The sequence below is a fragment of the Sapajus apella genome, unplaced genomic scaffold (genome assembly GCF_009761245.1).
Source record: "Sapajus apella isolate SASKATOON/1434 unplaced genomic scaffold, GSC_monkey_1.0 scaffold38, whole genome shotgun sequence".
Classification (NCBI taxonomy): Eukaryota; Metazoa; Chordata; class Mammalia; order Primates; family Cebidae; genus Sapajus; species Sapajus apella.
The window spans coordinates 8,202,719-8,215,279 of NW_022436978.1; the positions used below are offsets into that span (position 1 = coordinate 8,202,719).

General features: G+C 35.2%; 1 protein-coding gene across 4 annotated transcripts in view; it reads right to left on the bottom strand.

Annotated features, from left to right (window-relative positions):
• The window catches only part of OPA1 (OPA1 mitochondrial dynamin like GTPase), a 98,463-nt gene that overhangs the window by 28,319 nt on the left and 57,583 nt on the right, over positions 1–12,561 (bottom strand). For all 4 annotated transcript variants that reach the window (XM_032298234.1, XM_032298230.1, XM_032298231.1 and 1 more), the window contains 7 exons: positions 10,571–10,723; positions 9,076–9,184; positions 8,525–8,604; positions 4,821–4,961; positions 2,212–2,328; positions 889–982; positions 3–113 (listed from right to left, as the gene is read on the bottom strand). In XM_032298234.1, coding sequence (XP_032154125.1) covers positions 3–113; positions 889–982; positions 2,212–2,328; positions 4,821–4,961; positions 8,525–8,604; positions 9,076–9,184; positions 10,571–10,723 — 805 coding nt within the window. The remainder of the gene's footprint in view (positions 1–2; positions 114–888; positions 983–2,211; positions 2,329–4,820; positions 4,962–8,524; positions 8,605–9,075; positions 9,185–10,570; positions 10,724–12,561) is intronic.

The following is a 12,561-nucleotide window of genomic DNA, read 5'->3' on the forward strand; positions in this document are numbered from 1 at the left end:
ACTGAGGTCTTCAGCCAGTTGAACACGTTTGCCAGTAAGCAATTTAATCTTCTTCTCACCGTCTTCAGCAAAATCTTCCAAAACCTCTTTAACATTTTTCTCTAATCGCCTAACTGTTTAAAGTAAATTTAAAAACCTGAGGAGCACTGTTTTATAAATGAATAAAGATGATAAAATTAACCTATATACAGACAGTAAATTTTCTATCATGTTACAACTATTGCTAAGTTCATACTTTTCACATCATAATCTCTGTCATACAGTAGTTTTATCAGCATGAAACCTATATATAGTCTCAGAGAATGTCATATTCTTAAGCTGTATACTTTGATAGAAGCACAGACTTCCCAAAACTAAGTGACAGCTAGGAGTCCATTCCTAATAGAGTTTCATGCAATGAAGATAAACTCCTGGTGTGTTTTATCGCCCAGCTTTTCCAGTTATGGTTTATTTTAAAAGAAAATAATAATTTTTTTTCTTTTTAAAGAGACAGAGTCTTACTCTGTCACCTAGGCTAGAGTGTACTGGTACAATCACAGCTCATTGTAGCTCAAAATCCTAGGGCTCGAGTGATTCTCCCACCTCAGCCTCCCAAGTAGCTAGGACTACAGGTGTGTACCACTATGCCTGGCTAATTTATTTTATTGTTTGGTAAAGATAGAGTCTTGCAATGTTGCCCTGGCTGGTCTTAAGCTCTGCCTTGGCCTCAAGTTCTCCTGCCTTGGCCTCCCAAAGTGCTGGGATTATAGGCATGAGCTACCACACCTGGCCAGTTTTTCTAATAAATCTATTTTTAGGGAAGTATTTTGGCATCCTTCTATTAACTATAGATATTACTACTATTATTTTTTAATGTTAAAGTAAGACTGCAGTCCCCGTGTGGCTTACCTTCAGTGTTTGTAAGTTGTTGCCTTAAAGTATTTGCGGTGATAGCAAGCATGCGCTGTATACGCCAAAACAAGACCACATCATTGCATTCCAACTGAAATAATAAGTAATCAAGATTGCCAGATGCAAAGTTAAAATGAAAACTATAATCATGAACACATGCAACTATTAGAACCAGAACATATGTCCTAAGCTTTAAAAGTACCCAAATTTACCTAATACATACACTGTATATCTAAGCTGAAGAATCCTTTCCATATGGAGCCATGAAATTCTGCATAATTTGGCCTCTATCTGTCTGACACCTATATAGCTTTGTTTCAAGTCTAATGACAAAACAAATAAGCTTGAGAAGTAGATAATTCCATTACATTGTATGTATGTTGAAATTCATAGCATATACACCTGCCATTTATATTTAGTTTTGATTAACCATATTTGTCTTAAGTATGTCCTTAGGTTAACCTCTCTGAGTCTGCACTAAAGCCATTTTAAAAATTCCGCTGTGTATAAAAATAAATTGATGTATTTAAAAGAAGCTTATTCTATAGAAGGAAGTTTCTTCTTTCTACAAAAGTTTCTATAGAAAGAAGTTCCCTCAACAATTAAAATTATGCAAAAAATTGCCACTTTTACATAGCTGCATTTAAATACAAATTTACTTTCATCTACTGAAAACAAAAGAACAGCACGTTAGAGGTCTCAAATAAGATTGTTGATTAACTGAGCTTTTTCAAAAGGATATTTAAAAGCATTTTTGCTTGTAAGAAAATGCTCAAAATCTAGCAGCCTGCTGCCACCTAGGGGTTCCTTTAAATTATGAAACATTCTAATCCAAGAACTTTATGATTATTTAAAACAAGATTTAGTGATGTGAAGAAATAATTATGACACCTGAGAAAGGCATGATAAAAATTGTTTTGCAGTATGATCTCCATTATGCAGTGGATGGTTATGTTACACACACACTCCCTCTCTCTCTCTCTCCTCTCTCCTTCCCTCTTTCTCTCTCTCCCTGTGTATAGAAAAAGTTGAATAGAAATACATAAAAATGTTAACTAAAATTCTTATAGGTCAGGGAATTATAAGGCACTCTTTCCTGTTACTTTATTAAGCATTGGGGATAATACACATGTAAGATGTAGTTACTAACAAAGTGGCAAATTATCTTTGAAAAGATAAGAGTTAAATTATTGTTTATAAATTATACGTACCTTTTCCCCAGATGATCAAAGGACTTAATGCTTAAGCTAAAGTTTACTTTTAAACATATTTTAACAACTATTGCTTAAAAATATTTCTCTCTGTTTTTGGAAACCTTACCTCAGAATCTACAAAATGCCTTTGGTAGTAATAAAAACCTCTTCGACAAAGGTTACAATGGTTTAGAGCTGTTTTTAAAAAATGTCTTCTATAAACTTGATGCCAAGTATCCTTAATCTAAAATGAGAAAAGAAAACAAAAACCAGAGTTACTGTATACTCTTCCTTGATCAACCAGGCTCTGAGAAGTTGTTAAAAAAAAAAAAAAAAATTATTTAACAAAAAAAGTTAATTAAAAGCAAAGGCAAGGTTATTCTTTACATAGTTATTCAAACTTTTTTATTCATTTACTTTTTTGAAGACAAAGCTTAGATTTATTACTACTCTGACCCATTATCAGTTTATGTACTTAAAAATTAGCAAAGATTTAAACACATGCTGTTATTATAATCAAATAATCATCTTGTGGGGTAGATAGGGTAGGTATTATCTTCCCCTAGTTAGAGGTGTGGAAACCAATGCAAAAGGAGGTTGAAAGCCTTATCTAAAAATAGAGGTAGGACTTAAGAAGATGGTCTCAGATCATGTCCATCAACTCAACATTTCCTTCCTGATTATCAAATTTCACTGTTACCACACCAATATGATCCCTACTTCTTTATTACTAGACAGTCTGAGTGCTAAATATTCCTTAACACCCACAGTCTTTTTTTTTTTTGAGAAGGAGTTTTGCTCTTGTTACCCAGGCTGGAGTGCAATGGCACGATCTTGGCTCACTGCAACCTCCGCCTCCTGGGTTCAGGCAATTCTCCTGCCTCAGCCTCCCGAGTAGCTGGGACTACAGGCGAGTGCCACCATGCCCAGCTAATTTTTTGTATTTTTAGTAGAGATGGGGTTTCACCATGTTGACCAGGATGGTCTCGATCTCTTGACCTTGTGATCCACCCGCTTCAGCCTCCCAAAGTGTTGGGATTACAGGCATGAGCCACCGCGCCCGGCCAATACCCACAGTCCTTTTTTGAGCAAAACAATGATGTCAGAACAACCAGCAACACCATTTGACAGATGAGGAAAGTAAGGTCAGATAGGTTGTATCAATTATTAAAGGACTTCTTATTAGTGAAGATAATGGAAATACACTAGAATTCACATATCCTGACATCTAGTTCAAGTGATATTATTCTCGAGGTACTTTGCTATTTATTTTATAGTTTTGCAAAGTGCACTGAACAAAATGTCACTCAAAAAATTGGAGGTTTTCTTGGTCATAGAAACTAATTAAGACATACAGCCAATCCATTGCCTAAGACACGAGTGAAAACTTAAAAAAAAAAAAAAAAAATCACATAACGTCTCTTCTATACCAACCTGAAGAGAAAATCCCTCCTACATATTAATCAAAGTGCCACATAACATCTAAAGTGTCAAACTGAATATAACTTACTGTTAATGAGAGCTGGGATCATCAAGAATAAAAATTGAATCTATATTCAACTAAAATATCTCATGTAATCATTAGTTTTAATCTCATTTTCAATTTATAAATAATGCAAGCTGTGTAACTGCTTTAAGTTTTACCAGCTTTATTTTGATTATTTTACTTGTTCTGACCTCTGGTGGAATTTAAAAGAAGTATACTCATTCCTCAAGTACAGAAACATAAATAGCATATAATCTTCAAACTAATTTTTGTGGCTTTCCTAGACTTATTTTTCTAATTGTTTTTACTTAAGCTAATATTAAAATAAGCCTTTGAATTCTTTACATTTTAACTAAGTAATAGAGAAAGTATTTTTTAAAAAACGTGGGCCCAGAAGTATTTTTAAAAATTTGTCCCCCAAAAAGCATCATGCTCATGCCTGTAATCCCAGCACTCTGGGAGGCTGAGGTGGGTGAATCACCAGAGGTCAGGAGTTCGAGACCATCCTGGCCAACATGGTGAAACCTCATCTCTCTTAAAAATACAAAAATTAGCCAGGCATAGCGGTGAATGCCTGTAATCCCTGCTACTCGGAAGGCTGAGGCAGGCGAAGCACTTGAACCCGGGAGGTGGAGGTTGCAATGAGCTGAGATCGTGTCACTTCACTCCAGCCTGGACAACAGAGTGAGACTGTCTCAAAAAAAAAAAGCATCATGAAGATAAGCAAAAAGTAGCCTAAAGTGTAGACTATTTTTATTCTTACACTTATGAATAAGGAAAATAGAGACAGAACTCAATGGTCTCATCCAATTTAATTAAAACAACATTTTTATTTTTTCTGAATCCACTCACATCTAATTGAGTTACATTTGATTGTAAACCACACACAAAAACACCTACTTATGCCATATTTAAACAGAAATTCTATTTTGCCATCTGAAACAGTGTGATGTGGGGCAGAGGTATGGGTCAGTTTCATCCGTTTCTGCAAGAACTAACTGCTGACACTGAACTTGCCAAAGTAAATTTCCCCATTTACAAATTCAAGCATTACCCTTAAAAAACAATACTGAGAATAAAATTCCTTCTCTTCACACAATCAAAATGATTAAGCTTTTCTTGTCAGCAAACATACACACAACAGAAGTAAAATTAAGGACTTAAGTAACTAAGTAACACATGTAGTAACATTTACTGCAAGAAACAAACATGAAGGAAGCAGATTCCTGCTTTTCAGCAGTATTTATTACCAAGCCTGGATCTACTTCCACTCCTCGGGATTCAAGGTTCTTCCGGACTGTGGTTATTTCATCACTTGCTAGATAAGCTGGGTGCTCCTCATTACATTTCAACATCTTCTCCAATTCATTCTTGGTTTCATTGTGAACACACTTTAAAATGTTTAAAAGAGGACTATGTTTAGATGGCTTATAATTTGGCACTTGTAAAATTAGTCTCAATTTTAATAAATATATTAATGTTGCAAAAAAGATAACACAAGTCACAACAAACAAGAAAGAACACAGCACCCTGGTTATGAATATGGTAACTGGCCCATCAATGCAGAAGAACTTGCCTTATGAGAGGGGAAAAAACCCAGGGAGATTAGCCCTACCTGTTATGTGTTTACGTTTGCTGAAACGTTTTACTGTGGAAGTTACAGCACCAGGACTCCTACTATGTGTTTTCTTTTTCTTGACTGTAGGGTATAATTTGAATCTAGGAAAAAGCACCCTGAATACATGGAAAAAGCTGATGTTCTAAAATGTCTCGTATCTAAGAACTATAGTTTAGAACAAGATTACTGTAAGGACTTGAACCTGCTAATGTTTCTTTTCCGGTAGTATAAAATGCATAGTTTAGTTTTTAAAAAGCTTTTTCATTAAAAAATTGTACTTCAGACTGCTCCTGTGAGGTGCCTATCATTCTGAAATTTACTTCCAGTGTCTTCTCTGTAATTGTTCATAATCTTTTTACTAAAGGAGGAAAACATACATATACTAGTTATAAGTTTGATAATGAGATTCTTATACTGTGTTACATTAACCTTGTCATTTTTCAAACCTTCACCCAAAACTGTATGATGAAAGAAACTAGCTTCAAATACAATCATCACCCTAAATAAATTACTAGAACAGCAGACTCTACCACAGCTATGAAACTGAGTGGTTTTCTTTTGCCCCAAACTCTACCGCAGCTATGAAATCTGAGTATTTACACAAGAATAACATATAAATGCAAATAATTAACCTGTAAATGGAATTACTAAATTGATACTCTGAAAATATAACACTTTAGAAAAAATAGCATTTGATAAAGAGAAAGTTCACTGTTTGCTTAAACATATACTATTTAGTCTGAGATAGAAAGGAAATCACTGGTAATGGTGTGCCCAAACTCATCCTGCCTTGTTTGCGTTTTTTTTTTTTTTTTTTTTTTTTTTTTTTTGAGACAGTCTCCCTCTGTGGCCTGGGCTGGAGTGCAATGGCATGATCTCAGTTCACCGCAACCTCTGCCTCCCAGGCTCAAGCGATTCTCCTGCCTCAGTGTCTCAAGTAGCTGGGATTTATAGGCGCCCGCTACCACACCTGGCTAATTTTTTGCAGTTTTAGTAGACAGGGTTTCACTATGTAAGCCAGGCTGGTCTCAAACTCCTGACCTCATGAACCACCAGCCTTGGTCTCCCAAGAAGGGCAGATTACAGGCTTAAGCCACCATGCCCAGCCCCTGCCTTGTTTTTCTTCCATCTTTCTACCCATCACCACTTGACTGTTACCACAGTTGGCCCTTAGAAGAACTACTCTTGGATCTGTTCTGACGAAAATTTCCATTAGTTTGGCTCAAACAAGGCAAGAATATTTCAAAGGAATGACTTTTCCTAGAAAACGAATAAAAAAACACAAAAGCACAAAATAATTTTCAGAGCATGGATTTCTCATCTTTAAGTTTCTTTTCCTGCCAAATCCTGTCATTCAGCTCTGTAAACTTATAATGTGAGACTCAGGGATATTCTCAACCTCTTCTAGAATCTATGTCTCATTGTAACCTCCAACAATGAGGTTGAAAACACTTGTTTTCAACTGGGAGTGGGCGGGATAGAAAGAATAGAGAAAGAGCTTGATTCAGTGAGTCTGACATGAGGCTAGCTTTTGAAGGAATAAACAAAACAATATATATAAATACTTCCCCAGGTGACTCGGATGCCCCTCTCTTCTATATTCCAACTTATGGCCTTTATTCTACAGTCAGCCTGGGTCTCACATGTGCTGCCCTGAAATCCTGTCAGGAGAAGGCTCTTCTCTAAAAGGTTTCCAGATTCCTCTTCTAGGCTTACAGACCCTTTGCACTGACTTTAAAGCAAATTCCTCTGCTTCTCTTGAAGGGATTCCCCTATGGGTTTAAGTTCCTGACAAAAATAACTTACGAGCAGAAATCATTTATTTCAGAGAGCATTTGGCCAAAGCATATTTACCACCAGTCAGTTGCTGAGGCAAGTTCTGCCATCATTGATTGTTCTAGAGACTTTAGGCCTAATTTCACTTAAGTCTTGAAAGCCAGACACCATTTTTCTTTTGCAGTTTATCTCCCTTACAGCAGCTCTTTCTAATCAATGCATCTTATTCTATCAAAGTCAGAAACCTGGGATGGATCCCCTAGAAATTCTTTTCTGACAGACCTTCTTCTCTTAGCCCATCGTAAAGCAGAGATAACCGATGCACCCGGAACACAGCATGACCCAATCACTAACTGTCCACTTCCTCAGCTTCTCTTCAGTCTCTTCATGGCTCACTTTTCACAAAGGTCGTTATCCAAAAATAGTAATAATAATAAAAAAAAAAACAGAGAGAAAAAGAAGACTGTCTCTTCATTATTTTGAGGCAAGTTGAGACTCACATCTGACAGAATTTATAAAACAAATGTGGAAAACTAGGAAAAAATAGGATATAGATAATATAATTAACTCTGTATTGAAAATGAAAATGAAAATATAAAATAAATAGCGACAACTCATTTGTTCAATTTTTATTCTCTTTGTTGCCTCTATTTTCCCATTTCTTGATCTCCTTTCTCTAAATGAATTCAAAAAAATAAAGCAAGCAAGAAACGAAAATGAATTGGATGCTAAATCTTTTGCATCTTCTTTATTTCATCAATTTATATAGTTAGATTCTATATTCTCTTTAGATTCTTTCATTTAAAAGAAATGAACAAGGAACGAGACAGTGGCATAAGACTGAATGCTAAATAGGAAAAAAAGCTGTAAGAATAAGAAAGAAATGAAAAGGGGTGGAAGTGAGGGGTGAGGACTTTAATGATAGATATAGATAATATAATAAGGCAAAAAAATCATTGTATCTTTGTTCTCCCTAATCATATTCATTGTACATCCTCTGAAAACCTTATCAGTTTTTCTGTTCACAACTTTTTTCCCTGCAGCTTCGATCTCCCAGGATCAAACCATCTTTCCCACCTCAGCCTCACTAGTAGCTGGGATAACAGGCATGTACCACCACACCTGGCTAATTTTTTTCAACTTTTAGTAAAGAGGAGGTCTTGCTATGTTGCCCAGGCTGGTCTTGAACTCCTGAATTCAAGTGATTCCTCCAACTTGGCCTCCCAAAGGGTTGTGATTACAGGAATGAGCCACCATGCCTGGCCTGTTCATAACTTTAATCTTCCTTTTTACCTCAAACAGGTAACTGAAATGAACAAAGTAATCAAGCATAAAAGGGGAACGTTTCATCTTGTCTTTTAACAACGTGGCTATTTCACTTAAAAAAAAAAACTTTCTTATGTAGTTGATTCTTAAGATTCATTATATTTTAGAAAGGATGATATAAAACATTTAAAATTCTTGACATTAGTCTAGAACTACAAAAAGGTTATATTTTAATGCCTGAATTAAAATGAACAAAATTATATCATCATAGACCAGAGATGTGTTTATTTTTACCTGTTCTTGGGTCCGATTCTTCCAGTATAACCACCTCTTTTTCCAGTCTGGACCCACCATGTTTTCAATTGCATTTTCAGCTAGGAAAAAATAATGATAATTAATTTATCAAGGATGTTATCATTTACCAAGTACATAAATTATAACTAATAGTGGTCTTGCTTTCTTAATGATTTCAAAGTGCTATATCAATATGAAGGCAGTTGAAATAAAGAAAAAACCCCACATGACTGATACAGTAGCTGTGTAAGATGTGTTTATGATAAAAGTATAATTGCCTGTAAAATTCCTGTAAGTACAGTAGCAAACACACTAAAATATTCTGCATTATAGTTTTATAGAATATGAGTACATATTAGCATCATGTGTCCATTTTATTCATTTATTTTAGTAGCTACAAAGCCGTTGACTAAAAAAATTCCAGAAATAATATTCAACACAGTATTAATAGACTTTGAAATGTTAAATATATTTTTGCAAATGTTCATTGCAGTTGGATGACTCCTTTACCACTGTGAACTCAGAACTCAATAAGCCATGTCTCTACTTACTATCCTTGAGACGAGCCTGCAGAGCCTCTTCCATAAAATAAATAGCTGCATCCCACTGCTGTTTATCAGATATGGATCGGTCTTCCAAAGCATTGTGTTGAATTACCCTCTGAAAATAACAAGAAAAGAAAAGACTAGGTTGTTTTACATCTCATCATTTTAGTAATTTTATTCAAATTGACAGCTTGGTAAATATGGAAAAATAACCACGTACATAAAGCAGCATAAAAATACATCCTTCCATAAAAATGCACAAACTCCTTTTACTTGCCTGCTTTTTTGTTAGCTTGCTATCTAAAAAATAAACAGTGGAGATTCTCTCCTGGCCCAAATTAAACAAGCTAACTGTACAGGGTGGGTGGGTAATATTACACATTTACATTATACAAAATATTATATATTTAACTACATAAACTGCAATATCTAGAAACCTAAAATTCAGGGCTTAATAATTCAGATCATGTTCATCTCTTCTTTTTGCCATATGACCTGTATGTTAGCCTTTTCAAAAATGAGGAGAAAAAAATTAATAACCATTATTCCCGGTGTTAACAGCCATGAAAAGAGTAATAAGGTAGACACTTAAAAGGTCTATAAAATCATAAAAGTTATTTATTACAATTGAAAATTGGCTTCTGAATTTTATAATTTTTGGATGAATAAATAAAAATAAAACAATTTTCTCAGTAAGCCAGTCTTAATCAGGCATTTAACAAAAATAAATATGGTTTTCTAACACGAAGACAGACATTTCTTTAAAACAAAATTATAACTACAACGAGCTAATCATGACCAGCTCTGCATCTTCCTGGAAAATCATTCAATCCTGTAATTCAACAACACCCCTAGTAACTCTCTGAGTAGAGGAGGCACTTAATAGATTTGATTTTGGTAGTGAGAGTGTTCTACATAACAAAAGATTTATAGATGGTTGGGGTCATGAACCAGGCTTTGCCATTAGATTGGGGCTTGAATCCCAGCTCTGACAATGACAATAACAGCACTATTTAAGAATTAAATCAAATAATGCTTGCAAAATACTTAGCAGAGTTCCTGGCACATAGTGAGCATTTAATACATGGTAGGTGGTGGTGTGATTTTAGGAGTCTAACATTTTATAAGTCCACTGAAAACCAATGCACCAATGCATTTAGTTCCTTTCATTACCACAGAGAGTAAAATTAGAAACAGCTATCTACAGACAGGTCCATAAAATGGCTAATAGATGACAATTTGAAAAGGTTTATTAGAGTCTATTTGCTGCAAAGTTTTACTTTTTTCTGAAATGATAGCCAAGAAAGTAACAACAACAGGTGATTTTTAGAAGGGCAGAGAAATACTGAAGGGCAGATTACAGATTATAAATCTTTACTTCATTATTTTTAATTCAGAATGTAATTTAAATATCCATATAAAAAGTCTCCTATGAAAAAGTATCAATTTGAGACGTTATATAAAAATATGAGGCTGATACCCCAGTATACAAACAACACACCAAACTGTCCTCCGCAAAGTCATTCCATTTGTGTCGTTTAATACTTTCTTCCTTAACGGCCTCTTTAAGTTTATCAAATATGTCATCATGCTCTTTCCCTTTGGGTTCTGTCATGAAGCGGGAAAATTCTTCTTGTAGGGTCTCCCAAGCAACCTAGAATTATTTGAAAGGAAAAAGCTGTCATACTTTTATTTAATATTTAACATTAAAAATAACACAAGCTCAAGCCAAAGAGATGTGATAAATAAATCAGCTTATCAGAAAATATACGTGAAACGACATTAACGAAAAGGCAAATACAAACTATGATGTAGAAGTCTCACATGGGTTACTGGTGGACAGATATGGCTTCCTGATATGTTTTGCTAGACATGCACAGTGGTTAACATTTTTAAAACTGCTTGCCACTATTTAAAAATGGAGAGATTTCATACAAAAGTCTCCATTTACAGCTTCTCTAGAACGATCTGAGAAGGGTATATCTATATTCCTACATGACACCACCTACTGTAGCTGAACAGGGCTGTCTCTTCAAGATAAGGTATGTATTCTAAGCCTGCCGCCCAATTTAGTTCACTTATATATTTCAACCTCTAAGACATGAGTTTGCCTGCTTCTTTCACATTGCAAAAAGTTTAAAATTTCTTAATGATTCAGTCATCTTCATATCTTTCTCTTTAGGCAAAGATATGAAGCAATACACCAACACTTTCGAACATAGCTGAAGAGTATTCAGCTTTGTATTTCAGTTGACTCCTAATGATCTGATCAGTGAAAGGAAGAGCACAGTATCAAAAATCATGAATAACAAAATTTACTTATAACTAAGTGTGCTTTTTAATGCTGCATTTTATATTTAGCCCTCTCATTTCAAACACACACAAAAAAGTGATTGTCCAAAAATACAGAGCGGTGGGGCGAGTATTAAGATCCAAGTTTCCTGACCTTTACCAGACTCACATTCTTTCCATGACACTAGTGCTGAGGGGCAGAAAGCAGCAGGAGACAGCATAATTGACGCTTTTATAACCACTTCCACTGCTTGAACCTTAGGATGTGAAAATATCCTACCATGAGGACAGGACCCAGAGAAAATTTTAGTGCCAGTAATGAGAGCTAGCGAAGTGGTAGCAGTAGCTCTCTAATTTCTTCAGGGATAAATGTGTCAAGAACTGCCAGGGCTCAGCAACGTGCAACTTAGGCAGAGAAGCTGCTGGTTCTTAGGGGCTTGAAGAAATTGAGAACAGAGGTAAGAAAGTCAAGACTGGAGCAAGACAGCAAACGGGTGAAATTACATCTGAATAATTAGAAACTGACACTGCCTTTAAGATAGGTATGAAAAACAAAATTACTTTTAATATTGCCTTCAATTTTGTGAGCAACCTCACACAGAAGCACAGGACACCTTGACTCTTAGCTTGAACAATCACTGTTTAGAGACTGACGTACATCTGAATTCAGATGATGATAAGCATAATAACAGCAGGTCCATTTCCTGAGCAGTTACCATGGGCTGGGCATTGCCAAAGTATTTTACCTATATTTACTTATTTAATCCTTATAAGAACCCTGTGAGGTAGGCATTATTGCCACTATTTTACAGATGAGACAACACACAGCAAAGTTAAGCAACTGGTCCAAGGATCAGACAGCTTTTAAGTGATAAAGCCAAGATACACGGTAGCAGAAATAGATCCTTTAAGGTAGTTTTTTTAAAAAAGTAATTCCTAGTTTAATCTTCTGCCAGGATCTGAAGAAAATGATTTAAGTATAACTGAGCCCAGATGAAATGCTTCATCTATTAAGTATTTTCTTAATGGAATCTCTACCCACAGAAGATGTTAAAAATTTCACATCCAAGCATAATTTACTTGTTAAGTCTTGTCTTTGGAAGAAGTACCAGTACCCTCAAGCCAATACCATACCAATTAGTAAATTTTTATTACCGTAGTAACTGGTAGCAACATTAAGGTTAGTCCCAACACAGAGAT